This window comes from Miniopterus schreibersii, assembly GCF_964146895.1.
Source record: "Miniopterus schreibersii genome assembly, chromosome: 8".
Lineage (NCBI taxonomy): Eukaryota > Metazoa > Chordata > Mammalia > Chiroptera > Miniopteridae > Miniopterus > Miniopterus schreibersii.
This window is the reverse complement of record NC_138109.1, coordinates 31,242,635-31,262,128: the sequence shown is the minus strand read 5'-3', so window position 1 is coordinate 31,262,128 and position 19,494 is coordinate 31,242,635. Positions and strand designations below refer to the sequence as shown.

The window sequence follows — 19,494 nt, the reverse complement described above, 5'->3', positions numbered from 1 at the left end:
CATATCATTAACAATGTTGAGCATCTTTTCATGTACCTGTTGGCTATCTGTATGTCATCTTTGGAAAAATGTCTATTGAGATCTAATGCCCATTTTTAACTGTATTTGTTTTATTTGCATTATTCTTTGATAAATGTTTATGTTCACCACCAGACTGTAAGCTCAATGAGGCAAGGATCTACATATCTGATTTTGTTAAATATCATATCCTCAGTATTTAGCCAAATCCCCGGAATTCTTATGGGAATAGATACTAAAAATAAATAATTATGTAATAAATATCAAATTATAAACAATGATTTAGAAAAAACATTCATTTTGCCAGATGGACATGGTCAATGTCAAACAACTTACACTGATACCCTTTTAAATTTTCTTTAGTATCTGCTTTTCTAGCAGTTAATTTTGTGCCTGAGCAGGCCAAAGGACTTAATTCAATATTAGCTGATCACACAGTTCTCCAGGCCAGGGGGAAAAAGCCTACATCTCTAATTCTGTCTATGTACTGTACTGTTTGACCCTTAGATAAGAGATATAGTACTTATTCATATAACCCTTGCTTAGCAGTTCTTTCATGTGCTTAGGCCTTATCTCCCCAACTAGATAGAAAGACCTATGGGGTGGGTCATCAAGGACTTTGTATTTAACATTGTCTTCTCAAGGGTTATTTTTTGTTAAAGTATCCTCCAAATTTCCCATCACCATCATCATAGGTCAGTAGTTTCTAAATCTAATGCACTATCATTTTTGACAGTTTATATAAATAGTTAAGTTCTAGTAAAAATTTAGTGGACCCAATTATCATGTTTTTTATTGACAGACTTAAGTGTTAAGAATACGGGTAATGGCAATTGAGATTATGACTTATGACAGCCTCTTAAGAATGAGTTTTCTTCAGTTGCACATATATTTAAAGAGGTCACAGCTACAGTCCACAGTTTCATACTAGAGATAGCAATTTGTTATAGATATGTAGTTCTCATTTTCCTAATCCTAGTGTAAACAGTGTACATAAAAGATGTAGCATTCAAAATGAAGAGTAATTACACGATACAAGGCAACTTTACCGATTTTATCCCAAGAAACTGTAGGATTTCTAAGAAATTTTAGGAACTCAAGTGTTTTTAAAGAAACTCACAAGTTATTTTAGAAGAAAGTTAAGTGACCAATGCCTTAAACCCATATATGGCAACTGATTACCTACCCATGTATCAAAAAGATCTTCAATACTTATTTTTGAACTATATAATTAAGTGATTAAATTAAATTGGTACTTATTTTTGCTGTTGTTCAAGATTAATAGACTATGGTGATTAATAAGTATTAAAAACACCATTCATACTCTACATCCACCTTAAACTTATACAGTGATGTATGTCAATTATTTCTCAATAAAACTAAAAAAAAAAGGAAAAACATACAAAAAAAGAAAAACAAAAAACAAACAAAACAAAAAACGCTCTAAATTTCCCTCTGGCTGCATCTCATTGGATGCAGATAGTTTATGTAAAATAACCTGAGAAAAATAAAAACACTACGGTTCAGAGTAAGGGGGTCTTTAAAATGGTAAGAAGTCTATTTCTCCTCTGATGTCATCTCAGACATAGATGACAAATACTTCTGATAGAAACAGAAGGGGGGAAAAAGGAAAAAATATGTTAAAGAAAAAAACCATAGTTTCCCTAGGAATTTGCCTAGCAACTCAGGCGAAACAATTGGAGCAGGTAACATTGAAAGAAAGCTCTTGGCCCTAGCCAGTTTTGCTCAGTGGTTACAGCATTGGCCCACAGACTGAAGGGTCCCAAGGGCACATACCTCAGTTGCAGGCTCGACCTCTGGCCCCGGTTGGGGCACGTGTGGGAGGCAACCAATTGATGTTTCTCTCTCTCTCTCCCCCTTTCATTCTCTCTGAAAAAGCAATGGGAAAAATATCCTCGGGTGAGGAAAAATAAGTAATAAATAAAACTCTTGGAAGCAAGATATGCAGCTCCTCTATTTTTTCTGATCAGTAACCAGAAGTCTCAAAACTGAAGTCAGGCAAGAAGTTTCCATGTAGAAACTTTGGCCAGATGAAATAAATACACCACTTAGCATATGGTAGAAGCTGTCCCTACCTTATGTTCAAGGCTACCATGTTCCAAAAGTTTGTAAATTATTTGCAATTCTCAATACATTATCAAACAAAAAGAAATATTTGTCCAAGGTTAGGAATGAACACCACACAATGGCTATGATAGTGTATAGTATTGCCTTGTTTAGCAGTGTATCTTTAGCATAGGTGTCTGTTGAAAGAATGAAATGCCAGGTACCATGCTATAAAAACAGCAGCATATAAAGGTTGAAAATGGCTAGTCTAGCAAGCAGAACGAAGAAAGTAGAAAGGCAGAAGGCTGATGTTTTTCTATATGAGCCTTTCAGTACCACTCAATTTTAAAAATTATATTAGGTAGGTACTATTTCCCCAATTTCACAGGTAAAATCTGCATTAGTCACTTAAACTTTCTTTTGAAGCAACTTACAGATTTCATTAAAAACACATGAGTTGACAAATTTGGTTAGCAGTACACAGCTCCCTGCCACAAGATGGGTGAAATGGCTTTGTATTGCGTAATCACTCATTTTTAATGCTCTAGCTTTTATGCGCTCTAACTTCACATTAGAGTTAGAAATTAACAAATGAAAACTATGTGTTCATCTCTAAAGAAAGGGTGTGGGAAAATCTATTGCTTTTATATGCTTCTACATAGTTTAATAATTTTAAAAAGCACGATTTATGTTATTATAGTCTTTTAAAAATTTAATCATCATTATTATCTTTATTCTTTACACTAGACTGAGCTCTGTAGAGGCAAGGGCAGTATGTCGTTTATTCACAATGACATCCTCTACAACTATTATAGTGCATGAAACACATGAAGTGTTTGATAAATACTTACCAAATAAATAACTTTCCTGAAACATATTCTCTATATGTTCTGCATTGAGCATGCACTATTAAAATTTTTTTTAACTTTATTTTTATAAAGGGAGGAAAATATATAAGTTCTAAAATATTTCCATAAAAACGCACAGTTAAGATAAATTTCTGGCAGTTAAAGGAATAGTCTTTAGCTTCTATAAAACTGTACCATCTGTTTAGTTGTTTCCCAATGTTTAAGATAGATGGTCCACTACTAGTACAATAGAATTAATTTAAAAAATGAATCCTAGACCCCTAAGTTCCAATTTAGGAGTCATAAATTTGATTGCCCTCAGTAATAACAACGTTAGCAATAGCCCTTAGAAGAACTTTCCTTTGTTATAGAAAACCCAAGTAATTGGTTACTTCTCCAAACCCCTTTGCCTGTGGAAGAGGTGACACATACATATTGCAGTCATTTCCTCTGGGACATAAAGAGCCTCAAGGGAGAAAAAACACACTTTTTTTCTACATGATACAAAAATAATATCTAATTGAGGCCAGCGGAAACACCAAAGTGGTACTAAACACGTTTACATATTGAGAAATTGAAACATATGTTCAAAAAGCTAATCTTTAGTGAAGTAGCTTAACTCAAGAAAAATACTAAAAAAATTTCTATTAATCTTAGTTACCCAGTTAGACATAGAGCCATTATAGAAAAGAAAGTAGAACCAAGGTCCTAATACCAAAGACTAATTTTTCAGCTAGACTCCTAAATTGCACACTAAATACTAAATTTGTGTTTGTAACAAAAATTTGATAGATATGTAATTATCATTCAGAAGTATCTAATTTTGAAAAAAAATTTCAGAATGGCTCTATTGTTTTTCCAGCCTTGATAATGATTTGAAATCTGAATACTATCACATCTCCTTTAAGGATAATGATGTTTTATCCACAGATTCAATGGCATTTCTGGTGAGATTTCTACCAGCCTCCTTATTCCCCTCAGCCATGTTTTTATACAAAGTATGTTCTTGCTCTCTAGGGGCTTGAGATCAAAGCCAATGGAGAGAGGACAAAGAGTAAAGAGCAATAATTATAAAATTACAAGACAGTAGTAATGAAATTCCAATTTGATAGCCACCTAAGATATAATTTACAGTGGCCTACATAAACTTATACATATGGGGACAATTGTAGCCCAACTTCTTGGCCCAAAGCCATTTAGAATAAATTTTTAAAAAAATATCAACTCACAGCATAAAGGTCAAAAACTTAAAAGTCTATACTACTCAATTAGACTTCTACATGAGTGTTTTCAAACTGGGATCTAAAAAGTCTCTACCACAATCTTCTGTGTCTTCATATCTGATAACCTATAAAAATTAGTAAGATGTTCCTCAACTTACAATAAACTTATCATAAGTTGAAAATATCATTAGGTTGAATATGCATTTAATAAACCTAACTTTCAGAGCATCATACCTTAGCCTAGTATTTATTTATTTATTTTATTTTTAATATATCTTTATTGATTTCATAGAGAGGAAAGGAGAGGGATAGAGAGATAGAAACATTAATGATGAGAGTCACTGATTGGCTGCCTCCTGCACGCCCCCGACTAGGGATCGAGCCAGCAACCCGGGCATGTGCCCTGACTGGGAATCGAACCCCGATCGCCTGGATCCTGGGTTGACACTCAACCGCTGAGCCACGCCCGGCAGGGCAGCCTAGCCTACTTTAAACATGCTGAGAACACTTACATTAGCCTACAGTTGGGCAAAATCCACCTAACACAATGAGTACACTATAGAATTTGGGTTGTTGACCCTCGTGATTGCATGGCTGACTGGGAGCTGTGGCTCACTGCCACTACCCAGCATCACAAGAGTATCGTAACACACATTGCTAGCAGGACAAAAGATCAAAATTCAAAATTCAAAGTAAAATTTCTATTGAATGTGTAAATTGAACCATCCTTAAATCAGGGACCATCGTATAACCACACACTGAATCAACTCAGTAACAACCTTAAGTCTAAATGCTACCAAGTTATTTCATTGCCCATGTTTTTGTTTATAATAAGTTGGCACCAAGCACTTACCACTACTTATCACAGAAGAGCTTGTCCATGTAAATTACATATATGTGAAGTGAGATCCAACTGACCTCCTGGCATGTGCTGTACAAATGAAGGTTTCCCAGCAGTCAGAATAGAAAGAAAGTGGTGAGATGACAGAATTAACACATTCCACACAGTAGTGTATGCATGCCAAACTTCAAAAGAATCTATACCCTGTCAGTACCACCTTCACATTTTAAGTAGAAACCCACTTTTAGCAAGGTAATAACATTCATCAGTAATATCATTGTATGAGTGTTAATTTGGATTTTATTGCTTTGTGCTTTGTTTGTATTTAATTTGAAATTTTCTTTTGGAGGTACAGTTAGTTCTATAACATTTTAAACCTAAGAAGTTCATACCTAGTTTTAGGTTTGCCCACATTAAATGACATTATGATATAATACTTTAAACACCAGGATTCTGAGCTCCTCTTCCCTCCCTCCCTTCTACTCTCTAAAAATCAATGGAAAAAATATCCTTCAGTGAAGATTAACAAACAAACAAAAAATTCAGTGACAAGAAATTCTAAGGGTGATAGCAAAATCAACACTGAAAAAGCTGACCATAACCTCATAGTGGGGAATGAAATAAGTAAAACTGAAAAGTACCAAATGGCCAAGGAAAAATGGAGAAGTAGAGTTCAGATCAAAACAAGAGAAGTTCAGAAGTAAAGTGGTAGGAAAGGCTGAAGGTAAGAAAATTGTGGTTAAAGAGAAAACACTTTTAAATTCAATATTATGGAGGTAATGCAACTCTTAATAATGACAAGGCCAAAGCAGTATAGTTTAATGGCTAACATAGAGATGAAACTCAATGAAAAAGGAAGAAATGTAAATACCCTTTCCACACCCGTATGGAAGAAAGCTTAATGAGTGCCTATTCCACATTGCCTAATAGTATGATATACATCTCAAAGTATTCAATAAACAACAATGGAAAAGCAAACTATACATCATCTGTTTGTTCCTAAATTGCTTCAATTATTTCTTCATTTGAGCACTATTTAGAAGGCCAAGTTCTGGGAGGGGGAATGGTAAGAGTAGTTGTATTAGTAATGGCAACTAACATTTATCAAATTCTTACGACACCTAGGCATTATTTCAACAAATGTGCACTGAACTCATTTAATAGTCAAAACAACACTATAAAGTAGGTATTTTATTCTCATTTTATAGATGAGGACACCTGAACTCAGAGTAAGTTCAATGTCAAAAGTTGACACCAGGTTCCACCTGTGATCAGGTTCTTCACCATCCTTCACTATTTGTAGGAACAAAATCTTTATCTTTTCGTCACTCAAATTAACATTTGATTACATATTTCTAAATGTCCTATCCTCTACATGCCTTAACTTTAGAAAAAATACATAAAGAACTCTTTTGTATCACATGTATTTTAAAATATCAAAACTATCAGTCTAAGACTTCTCAAAGTTACCTTTTTCTTCTTGTTATTCCCAAAGACGTGTAAGCTATCTTCTTAGCAAAAGCTCATAAATTCCAAAACTGAATCAAATTAGGTACCTGAATTTTGGGAATCTGCATCCTAACTGGGAAGGTAGGAGTTATACATACTTTAAAAGATAAACAAGAAAAAGACTTCGCAAACTGTACAATGAGTATGGCATTCAAAGGAAAGACATCACTTTGAATTCGAGGAATGAGGGAGAGGGGGTCAGTTTGGGGGGCTCCACAGAAGAGGTTGGCCCTGAACTGGGCTTGGAAGAAAAGGAGCAGTGTGCCAAGGCAGACTAGAAGGAGGTGGTATTTCAGAGAGACAGAACATCACGCACAAGAATGTGGAGACCAGAAGTGAAAAGATGTGTTCAGAGGAAAGCAAGCAAGCAGCACTCTAGGAGGGGTATAGTGGCAGAAATGTCAAGAAGAACAAGCTGAGATTAGACCATAGAGAGACTTGAATGTAAGTCTAGCCAACTGTGGAGGGAATTTCATCTGCCACATTTTGTCTAATAGGATTCTTAAATCACTTATCTTCACATAATATTGAATGCCAACTGTAACTGAAAAATAAATAAAAGTTTTAAAAAACAACAAACAAAATCCACCTATCTTCTTACTGAATCACAAATTTGCTGAAATGATGCTAGTCATTTATTAAGCTGCCTAATTTAAAAAGAAACGTACAGAAATTATGAAGTTGCTTTTTAAAAGCATAGCTCAGCCCAGCCAGTGTGGCTAAATGTTGAGTGTCAACCTATGAACTAGGAGGTCGTGGTTGGATTGCTGGTCAGGGCACATGCCGGGGTTGCAGGCTTGATCCCCAGTAGGGGGTGTGCAGGAGGCAGCTGGTCAATGATTCTCATCACTGACGTTTCTACCTCTCTCTTCCTTCCTCTCTCTGAATTCAATAAAAATTTTTTTTAAAAAGCATAGCTCATACAGTATTTGTAGATCTCCTAGTTCAGCTCGTATTCATTTCTTAGTCTCTTAATAACCACATCCTCGTATAATGTTTTTAAGCCTCTATTTGAACACTTTCAAGTGATGGGGAGCTCACCATGTTATAGGATGCCCTACACTACCTTGTCTATTCAAGCCAATTCCTGGTATGGGACATCAATTTTCTATAATTCAATCCTGTAAATTAAAACAAAATCTTCTATATGCCACAATATAAGTAAGCTCTTTCATTGGAGAATAAACATAGAAAACTATTTGCAGTATGGCAGAGTAGACATTTGGTGTTTTTGTCACCCAGCATCTTTTGTTTCTTATTCTGATTTTATTGGGGGAAGGGAGGGGAGACAGAGTCACCTTCCACCCTATCAGCAATGTGTTCTGGTGAAGCAGATAACATCCCAGCTCCAGGGGTGGTACATACAACTGTGAAACTGTGATTGGTCAGGTCTGGGAAAATGACTGAAGCTAAGATGATCAGCACTAATCCTATTAAACCTGTCACATCCATAAAGTACAAGAGCCTCCTATGGGCTTAGAGTTCCAACAAGGGTAGGGTGAAATTGCTGCAACCACTTTACCACCAAAAAAGGGAGAACCTAACTAAAAATGAAGCCAACCCAGAAGAAATGTAACCAAGAAATGAAGACAGGGGATCTGAGTCCTCATGACATTGTTTAAGTGCCTACTTCAAACATACCTAAGCCAGATTTGCTTTTTTTCTTAACCAGTTTGGGTTTTTTCTTTCACTTTCCTCTCAAAGAGTACTACCCAACACATATGGTAATTGCCAAATCCCTTAACAAAAAAAGTAGGTCAACTTCTCAGCACTTATCTGTTGTCAATGCATTTTATATAATTTGGTTATATCAATAACCAACTATAGATACTAAATTTAAAAAAGGAATCTGGTACATTTTAGCATAGCATTTCCCTTTCAACAGTCTTGTTTCTAGATAAAAATCAGTATTTTACCCTACAGAAAGCAGGAGAAAATGACTACAACTTCACTATATAACACTGTAAATGCAAGAATAAGCAACTCAGAAATTAAAAGTTTTCATTAGATCATATCACAGTTATTTAAGAAAACAGGAAACAAAAACAAAAAAACTAGTGAACTATCCATAAGCCATGGGAAGGCTCTTACTTGAAGCTGAAGAGTATGTCGAAGAATTGTTTCTTCTAAGGCATGGATCCACTTCTCTCGCTCATCAGCATCACGAGCTGGAATAAAAGATTATAAAAATTAAAACCTTAATTTCTACAATATAGCTCTACAACACTGAAAGTAAAAATTTTAAACCATGATGCTAATAAGAGGTTATCAGTTGTGCCATTTCCTTAATAGGTCCACTCTTCTATCCTTTCTATATGCAATCTACTTTCAACAATTTATAACAAAGGGAATACCTGTTCGATAATAGCAAGCTACCTTTCCACTGAAAACAACTAGAATGCTGGAATAATTATTTAAAAACAACTGGTTGAAGCTATGAGAAAACAATAAGGTAGTAAAGAATTAACAGCGCAAGATCTAGGAGAAGGCAGATATCCAGAAGATAGGCCTGGTATTTAGGGATACTATTCTCCTAGCAGAATTGTAGATTGAATAATGTACTTAAAAGCCTTGTCAATATGTGTGGGCAGCTGGTATATGAAAATCCTATGTACTTTCTATTCAATTTTAATTTGAACTTAAAACTGCTCTAAAAATAAAGTTTATTTAAAAATAAAAATGTAAGGGGGGTAAATGGTGATGGATGGAGACTTGACTTGGGGTTGTGAACACACAATACAGTGTCCAGATGATATGTGATAGAACTGTGCACCTGAAACCTGTATAATTTTGTTAACCAGTGTCACCCAAATAAACTCAATAAAAAGGAAAAATAAATAAATAAGAGAAACCCCAGAGAGCCTCTCATCCCTCTAACCATGAGTGGACACAATGAGAAGATGCCCATCTACCAGGAAACACATCCTCACTAGACACCAAACCTGCTGGGATCTTGATCTTGGACTTCCTCGCCTCCAAAACTGTGAGAAATAAATTTCTGCTGTTTATAAGCTAAATAAACAGCCTTGTAAAGCCAAAAGTTGGAGACCATGGCCCACCAAATGTGAGGACCTTCATGTTTTTAGTGGGACCTCAAAGGGCTATACCTTGCGATTAAGAACAAAGCAGGCCCTGACCAGGTGGCTCAGCTGACTGGAGAGTCATCCTGTGCACTGGAAGTTCCTGTGCACTGGAAGGTCCCATGAACTGGAAGGTCTCGGGTTCAATTCCCGGTCAAGGGCACATACCTGGGTTGCAGGTTAGATCACAGGCCGGGTCTAGGCAAGTGCGGGAGGCAACCAATCGATATGACACATGGATGTTTCTTTCTCCCTCTCCCTCTCCCTCTCCACCCTCCCTCTCTCCTTTCCACTCTCTCTAGAAATCAATGGAAAAAATGTCCTCAGATGAAGATTAACAAAAAAAACAAAAAAACAAAACTAACTAAATAAATTAGTCAAAATCATAGAAAAGGAAAGTAGAAATGTGATTAACAAAGGCTGAGGAGAAGGGGTAGGGGAAATTAGTGTTTAACTGGTATAGAGTTTCAGTGTTACAAGACAAAAAGTTCTAGAGATTGTTGCACACTACCGAATTTAAAAATAGTTCAGCTGGTAATTTTAATGTTTTGCGTTTTTTATGATAATTAAAAAATAAATTGCAGGCTTGGACTAAATTGTCCCTTCCAGCTGAAAATTCAATATTCTACTATCCTGACTAACCTAAGCCCACCTTCTCCCATTCTCCCATGAGCCAGTAAACAAACCTCTACCCTACTAGATCTATTAGGGAAATATCTTTGTGTATATGAAGTACCAATGAAGTGTATTTATTCAATCACAATAAGTTATTTGTTCATATGAGAAATAAAAATACAGTAATGATATACACAACACACAAACCACCTACAGAGGCAGCTCTCTAGAAATAACATTAAAGCTTTACTACTTCTAAACAAATCCCTGCTAAAAGGGTCTAATTTAATTAGTTAAAACAACATGTAAATAATACATTATGTTCCCTAAATGCAAAAAGACAGGTTAACTCTTCCTCCTTCTTTTTATAAAGTTTATACATTCAATTTATCTCTAGCACCTCCCTCTCTTATATTTTCTTTTTTAAAAAATATATCTTTTATTGATTTCAGAGAGAGGAAAGGAAAGGGAGAGAGAGAGAAACATCAATGATGAGAGAGTCATTGATCGGCTGCCTCCTGCATGCCCGCGACTGGGGATCGAGCCCACAACCCGGGCATGTGCCCTGACCGGGAATCAAACCCCAATCGCCCAGATCCTAGGTCAACGCTCAACCGCTGAGCCACGCCCGGCCGGGTTCCTCTTATATTTCCAAGTTCTCTTTCCATTCTCCAAGCTAGTAGGTTCCAAATTTTGTTTGGCAGTGACCCACAATAAATATAATTTATAGCATGACACTGTTCACAAATACATATACACATAAATGTGCACATACACACATAAAACTGGAACATTAGTTTCACAAAACGGTGTTTGCTCTTACTACATGCCATACACATTGATAATTCCTCTCTGTTATATTTCACTTTTTAAAAATTGCTGATCTTGGCCTACCAAATAGGATTGACAATCCACTAAAGAGTTGCTGTCCACAGTGTGGAAAATAACACTCTAAACACTAACCACTCCAGCGCCCCAGAAAGCTATTGCTTTTCAGCGTCTCCTCAGCAGCACAGGCTAACGGCTGAGAAGGTTGGCTCTCATGCGCAGCTTTGTCCTTACTCACCCAGACCTGGAGCGAGTTACTGAAACTCTCTGAGGTTTACTTTTCTCATCTATAATCTGAGAATGACAACACTGCTGAGATCTTACAAGAGTGTTGTGGGGTTTAAATGAGATAATTAATTAATCTCTACAATATTTACCACAGTGCCTGACATATACTAAAATATCAACATATTATTATCCCACATAGCCTTAAGAGAAAACAACTTCTATTAATAATCAGAGAAAATGAGTAGGGAAGAGATTACTGGTAAATCCAAATTTCCAATAATACCTGGCTTCTATGGAACAATATAAAGTGCACAGAAGGAAAAACAATATCCATCCAGTAAAATACTTACATTTCCAGGATTCTATTCACATTCCCTACATTATACATAACTGAAGTAAATTTTAAGACGTTTCCAAAACTTCTATACCTTGCCATTCCTGATCCACTGCTTAGGAATCTGTTCTTTTAGTCATATTTTCTTCTCCTTTAAGACATACAACTATTATGAATAAATTACAGTTTGTAAAAGAAAGTGGTTATTTGCCTGTTTTGTAATTGAAGTAAAAATATAACTAGCCTCTATAATCAGGAAAGCCTCCTTTTCTCTGAACGTTAATGTGAAATGAAAACATTACGCAAAAACAATATTTAACAAGATTAAATGCTGAGTAACTGCTCAAAATCTATGGCGCCTCAATAACCATCAGGTATTATGTTGGAAGTATGAGTAATGATAAAGTAGACTATAATCTCAAGTAATTTAGTCTCCTGAAAAGTACAATCACTTGGTAAGGTGAATGAATCTAAGACTATTCCTTATTCCCTTTCAAAAAGAAGGATATGTTAAAAAAATAAAAGAACACACCAACAATAACAAAAATAGACAAAGAAATGAACAAGTCATCAAACAAGAAATAAGCACATTAAATCCATTTTTGAGGGGTAGAGGCATTGGGTTGGCTTTCTTTCAAAATGATAATCCTAAGCACCAAGGAGGGGTATGAAGCAGAGGAGAGTAAAAATGGACAATCTCTCTTGAAAGCAATTGAGGAAGACTCTTTCAGGGATATTAAAAATATGTCTATTGTTCTGACAGATTTTTTTTTTATGAATCTATCTATCCTAAGGTAAATGGAGATTTAGTTAATGATTTCTGTACAAGGGTTTCAGCACAGTATTATTTAAAATAGGGGGATAAAATGTAAAACACAAATAAATGGCTAAATATAATTATTCATCAAATGGAATATTATGTAACTATTAAAAATCTTAGCACATTTAGTGTTACGGGGAAAAGTTCATGACATAATACTTTAAAATGAAAATCTGGAAACTTTATTTACACAAAATAACTCAATTATTAAAAATATACACATACACAAAAACAACTGAAGGATCGTAAAGAAATCCACAAGCATATTACTAATAATTATCTTTGGGTGGCAAGATTATGAATGATTATTAATATTATCTTTATACCACTCTATATTTTCCTAAATTCTACAGTAAGCACGTACTAATTTTACTACTTAGAAATTATGGAGAGGGGGTGGTAGGATAAAAACATAAATTACTAACAAAAACATAAAACTAAATATCCACTCCAATCCTAGCTACTCACTAAGCCAAACAGTCCACACTTGATTAAACTTAGGAAAGTTATATTTTCAAATCTTCAGGGAGGATCTTGAACAGAAAGCAAATTGGGAAGAAAGGTATACCAGTGAGATCCAATCTTCCTATAATACAACAAGCCCCCAATATATGAATTCAGTGGCATTTCCCCCACTTAATGCCTACTGAAATTATAACAGCTAATTAGATAATTAGTTTTATACTTTCCTACACTAAGTCTTAATGTTTTTTTATTTTGTGTTTATCTGAGAAGTTATCACATAAAAATAAAAATTAAAAAACTGCAGAGGGAAATTTTTTTAAGGTTAATAATCAACATAAGATAATGGAATCTTTTTACTAATGATAATACTGAAAGGGTTGTTTTTAAAGCAGAAGACACAAGCTTGCAACCATGGGTTAGTCTAATGACATACTGTCTATTCTTCTAAATGATTAATGATGTGGATGTGCCATGCTGAGTTGATTCATGTTAATACAGTAGGGGCAATGCTGCCGTAATATACTTGATCAATATAACTTTTCTGAATTAAATACTTTCCTTCACCACTGAGCTGATTTGCAATACATTTTAATAAATGAGCGAGCTCTAATGGACCGAGTAGAAAAGGTCAGCTACGAGACCAACCAAAGATGACTTTCACTAAGACTTACACAGTTCCTGAAGATTCTTTTAATTTAAACATTTTTAATGTTTAAAATGTTGTATTTTGTCTTATGCAACTTGTATTGCTTTAAAAGTATATCCAAATAAATTTGCAAACAAATTTCATACTTGAAATCATTTTGGAGAACACACTGCTTAAATGTCATCTTCGGTCAAGTCCTTAGAAAGTGAAGGATTATTTTATGAAGAACTAATCACATACATATCCTTAATTTTCATCTTTAAAAAATTTAATTTTTCATACAACAGGTTTACTTCAGGCAAGACACCCCTTCTATGTAGGTTAGAATGTAGTAAGAGACAAACTCAGATCAAGGCCAGGTCACTTGACTCTCTGTGTCTCACTTCTCTTATATATAGATTGGGAGTAATTCCATCTAATGTATAAGGATATTATGAGAGTAAACTGGAATAACGTGTGAAACCACTGGATTCAGACCAGTGGTTCTCAAACTTTAGAGTGCTTCAGAAACACTAAAGAGGACCCATTTCCAGAGCTTCTGAATCGGCAAGTCTGGGGCCAGACCAGAGACTGTGTGTTTCTGACAAGTTCCCAGGTGATGCTGATCCTGCTGGGTTGGGACCACACTTCAAGGACTACTGATCTAGACATATCTGCACAATAATCTACTAATCCTGGGTGCTTTGCTTCCCTGAAACTCAGTTTCTCTAACTCTAAAACCAGAAATAAAACCACCTTATTGTTGTGGAGTTTAATATGGAGGTTTAACACAAACATACTCAAAATCCCACTCATACACAAAAAAATCTGGATTTCTGGCTTCACTTGAAAAACCTGACAATCTAGTAACTTTGGACAAGCATTACCAAAAGCCTAAACTGTCTGGAACTAAGTAGCAGCTACCTCTTCAAAAGGCATGAGCTCGCCAAATTGCTAGAGTCTTTATTCAGCTTTAATCTTCACTCACTTACTAGCCCTTAGGCACTCAAATTTTCAAGTTCTGGTTCCACGTACCAGCAATATCCTGATAACCACAAATCTCCATTTCCAGCCCAGGCTCAGATCCAACTGCCATCTATACCTGTGTGTCCCACAGACACCTCAAACATAAGAGGTCCTTCACCACCTGTTCTCCTGGATTTTCTATTTCAGATGTTGACAACATCCAAACAGTAAGCCAACACAAAATGTCACCTTTACTACTCTCATTCTCTCACCTCCAATTTCCAAGCAATCACCAGTTCCTATAGATTTACCTCCTAAAAAATCTCAAGTCTATTTCCTCTTCTCCTGGCCCATTACCACTGCTTTCATGCATTCAGGGCCTTATTAACAATCACAGCTATTTATTTAAAACCCATGTCTTACTTACTCTGTCTTTGCTCTGCTTAAAATCCTGCTTCATTAGCTCCTCACTAACCTCAGGATAAAAATATAACCATTTTATATCCGTTACATCTGCCTCAGCCTATCTCTACAGCCTCATTTCTTCCCCACTGTTCTAAGAGTACCAAACATTAGTAGTTTGTAAACACACTGCCAGTGTCATATTTCCATGCCTTTGCACATGCTACAACACCCCTCCACCTGACAAACTTCTGTTTAATCATCAGAACTCTATCCGACAGAAGAGGTAATGAGAGAGAGAAGGGAGCAGCATCTGGTGACAGGGAACTTTTCATTTTTACACTATACACTTCTGAACAACTTGAAATTTTAAGAGCTAGTATGATTTTTAATTTTTATTATTATAAAAAAATTACTTGGAAACAAAAACTCTATTCCTTTGTGAAGCAGTGAGTGACTGACTCTCCATTGTATTTTAGTGCCCTATACATATTTCTACTACTACAACACATTTTCCATTACATTATAATTACTTCCTTACATGCTCCTTGACATCATGGCCCATGTCTTGTTTACCTGTATAACTTCAGTTCGGAGAAGAGGGAGTTACACATACTACACACACAATAAATGTTTGAGCTCAAAACCAGTACAATACCAAAGCTACTTTCTACCCAATGTCTAGTTCTGAATCTATATATGCAAACAACTTTGGCTGACTGATAGGAAAAGGGATCATTTTTTCCCTTGTTCAAAAGAAAAAAGAGCCAGTTCATAAAGATAAATTGGCAAATATGTTCTTTTTAATATTTTGAAAAAGGATAGAATAAAGTTGTAGTTTTCAAACTTTTTTAAACCTCTAACATGCTAGAACTGTAATTTCAATTATTGCCTCTTCAAAACTGAAGTTAATTTAAATTGACTTTGTTTTGAGAATTTCATGGCATCTCTTTAAAATTGGAGATATTCTGAAATATTACGTTACCAGAATTAGGAATCATTGTAATGCCAAATTATCCATTATTTCAGGGAAGTTTTCTTCCTGGCACCAACCCTCTTTATTAAAAATAAATGATGTTTCAGGATACAGGCTACGTAGGGCAGCTAGAGATTTAAACCATAATGGAAATGAAAGGGATGGGTAACAACCTACCTACATATATTTTCAGACACTTGACCTTCTTTCTCATTACTATAGATGTATTGTCCATGCTCCTAGTCAAAGGCAATGCCCCACCTAAATGTCTTAGGTCCCATCCTCTCCTGCCTTCTCAAGGACACTAATCCAATGATTCTCCCCTCTCCAGCATAAATTTTCTCTATTGAATCACTATCAGTAGCATAAAAAGATGCTATTATTTCTCTTATCTTAAAAAAACAAAAACAAAAACAAAAACCTCCCTCGTTCTCATTCCCCACTCCAGCTACTGCTGTATTTCCCACCTGGTCTTTACAGCAGAACATGAAAGCACTACCTACATTCCTACCTTCAAACTGCTCTTCCCAAGATTATCAATGGACTCTTAATTGTTAAATCCTGTGATCATTTTTCAGCCCTCAATTTACTTGCTCTATTAGGAGCATCTGACACAGCTGCTCATGCCTCTTTCCTCCTAGAAACACTTTCCCTCTTGGCTTCTAGGGTGCAACATTCACCTGGTTTTCCTCCTACATTTGGTTGCTTCTTTTCAATCTCTTTGGCTAGTTCTGCCTCATCTCTATACCCTCTAAACAAATACTGGAGCACTCCAGTGCTCATTACTTGGACCTTTTCTCTTCTCTTTCTACCTTTACTCTCAAATTTTCATGACTTTAAATACCATCTATATGCCAAAGGCTTCCAAATTTATTTCTCCAGCATGAACTTTCTCCTGAACTCAGCACTTCAATTGCATACTTGACAACTTCATCTAGATGTTTGACAGGCATCTAAAATTTGTTTATAAGCATGTCCAAGGCTAAGATCTTGATGCCCACATCCCCTACCAATACCCACCCCCCAACAAACTAGTTCCTCTTGCAATCTTTCCACCTCAGTTAATGACAACTCCATTCTTGTTGCTCAAGTCAAAATTCTGGTGTTCACCTAGACTCCTGTCTTTCTCTCACATGCTAGAGGTCAACCTTCAACATTAATATAACATGCAATAAACTATTACTTAGCAATAAAAAAGGAACAAACTACCAATACACACAACATAGGTGGATCTTAAAAGCATTACGCTGAGCTAAAATAAAGCCTGACAGAAGAGAGCACATATATCACACATACTGTGGTATTCCATTTATGTGAAACTCTCCAAAAGAAAAAATCTAATCTCTAGTTAAAGTAGATTGGTGGTTTCCTGGGCCAGGGGCTAGCAGTGGGGATTGACTGAAAGAATAAAGGAATCTTGTGAGTGATAGAAATGTTCTGTATCTTGATTGTGCTAGCAGTTATATGAATAAATAAATTTGTCAATATTCACCAAACTTTATAATGTATACATTTTATTGTAAATACCTCAATAAAGTTGATTAAACACACATACATAATTTGACCTCTTCTCACTTACCTCCCTTTTCCAAGGCTACCATGGGAGCCACCATCATCTCTCTTCTAGATTACAATAGCCTCCTAATTAGTTTCTCTGCTTCTGTCCCTGCCTCCTGCATTTTATTCTCAACACAGTGGTCAGAGTGATACTGTTTAAAAATCACATCATGTCACTCCTCTGCTCAAAACTCTCTCTAACGGTGTCTCATCTCAACAAAATTCAATGTCCTTACAGTGGCATAGAGGAGGCCTCACATGACCAGGCTCCCTGATGTCTCTCAGACCTCATCTCCCACTACCCTCCCCCATGGTTATTTACACTTCAGCCAGAGCTGGCCTCCTTGCTGTTCTTTAGACATGGCAGGCACAATCTTTGGCACTTACTGTTCCTCTGCCTGGAATGATGTACTCCCCACCACCGCCCCAACAAAGCCATACAGCTTGTTCCCTCACTTCCTTCAGATCTTTCACTGAAAGGCACCACCCCAGTGAGTCCCTTCCTGGCCACTCTAAAATTCCAGCACTCCCCACCCCACACCCCCTAACACATACACACACGTACGCAACCTCGCTTCTATTTCATTTTTTCCCTTTCTGTTTTATTTTTTTCTTCTGAGGAGTTGTCACTCTCTTTATTTACTTATAGTTTACTAATTTATCTTGTTTATTGGCTTTCTCCTCTACCAGAATGGATGACCCCAGTGGGCATCTGTTTTGTTCATTACTGTATTCCCAGAATTTAGAATAATGTCTAAAACAGATGTTGAATAAGTGAATGTATCTGAAAAATTTTAGCTATCCCTTTAATAGTTGAATTCTAACAGTAAGTAGAATTTGTCTTATAGATGCATCAATTGATATTTCATTTGCTTTAAAAAAATTCTGGTATATTAAATAAAAACTTCAACACATTTAAACATATGCTAATATATATCAGCCAAACTTGCTTTCAATTCTAATCAAGAATGTAAGACCTATTAGACAATAAGAGCTTTTTACCAAATTTTCAAAGAACTTATAAGCAAGGACTTATGAATGTGAAATAACTCATTTTTGCCAAGAATATATAAAGTCTTATTGAGTGCTTTAAAAAGCTAGATAATTTCATGTGCCTGAGACTCTCATAACTCCTGCACTACAAAATAATCAATCTGACTGTCTCAGAAATAAGAATCCATTTTAAAAATACATATAACTCTTATTTATCCTTGTCATTTAAATAATTCATTAAAGGAATTGCTTGTCTTACAGGCAAACCACATAAATCTGGGAGTGTTAAAGGGGAGATCAGTTTAACATAAATAATTTAAAAGTAAATCAGAAGGTAGAGGTGCCTTTGCTCTAGAGGTCTGAGTCTCCTCTCCTTTAAATGGGCAAGCAATACAGCTTCTGGTTGTCCAGTGAAGGCGTCTCCTTAGCAACTGCAGAGGAGAGAATTCCATACTGCAGCTTTCACCTGCGTCCAGCAGCTATGACTAGAAATGCATTAAAGTATTAAACTTCATTCAAGAAAAGAGTTTCAATGTGTGGGCATTATCTGCTTTAGTTTATAAGCAGCATTACAATTTAACCTAAAAATAAAGGCATTGGGCTTTTATAATAAGATTTTAAACATATTATCAATTTTATGAAAATTTCAGGAGAGCACCACTAGTTAAACAGCTCTGAATAAAGAATATGACCAAACACAGTAAGTATTTTTAAGGATGCTTTTCCTAAAACCATTAGAGATATCACTTTTGAGTACACTAGTTTGTCTTTACTGCATATAAGCTGCATCTTTCATTTCTAGGTGTCAATTTCTTAAACAAGACAATGATGAAAAATAACTGCTTTATTACCCTAGCATAAAAGGACAACAGCTGTCTGAACATACTGTATAACATATCTGATCACTGTGAGACTTCATAACCAAAACATTTTTAAGCTATAAATTTATTTAATATTTCTTTATTTTGATATACCTAGCATCTATCACAGTACATTGTCACTTGTAGTTCAAAGAAAGTGCTAAACATCTCCAAATCTCATTTCTAAGTTTCATGGACGGCTTTAAACATAAAAGAGGTTATTTTGGATAGGCAAAATA

At 35.6% G+C, this 19,494-nt stretch overlaps 1 protein-coding gene across 6 annotated transcripts in view; it reads right to left on the bottom strand.

Moving 5' to 3' along the window:
- The window catches only part of OSBPL9 (oxysterol binding protein like 9), a gene marked incomplete at its 5' end in the record, with an annotated part of 101,554 nt that overhangs the window by 57,056 nt on the left and 25,004 nt on the right, over window positions 1–19,494 (bottom strand). For all 6 annotated transcript variants that reach the window (XM_081145820.1, XM_081145822.1, XM_081145819.1 and 3 more), the window contains one exon: window positions 8,598–8,674. In XM_081145820.1, coding sequence (XP_081001946.1) covers window positions 8,598–8,674 — 77 coding nt within the window. The remainder of the gene's footprint in view (window positions 1–8,597; window positions 8,675–19,494) is intronic.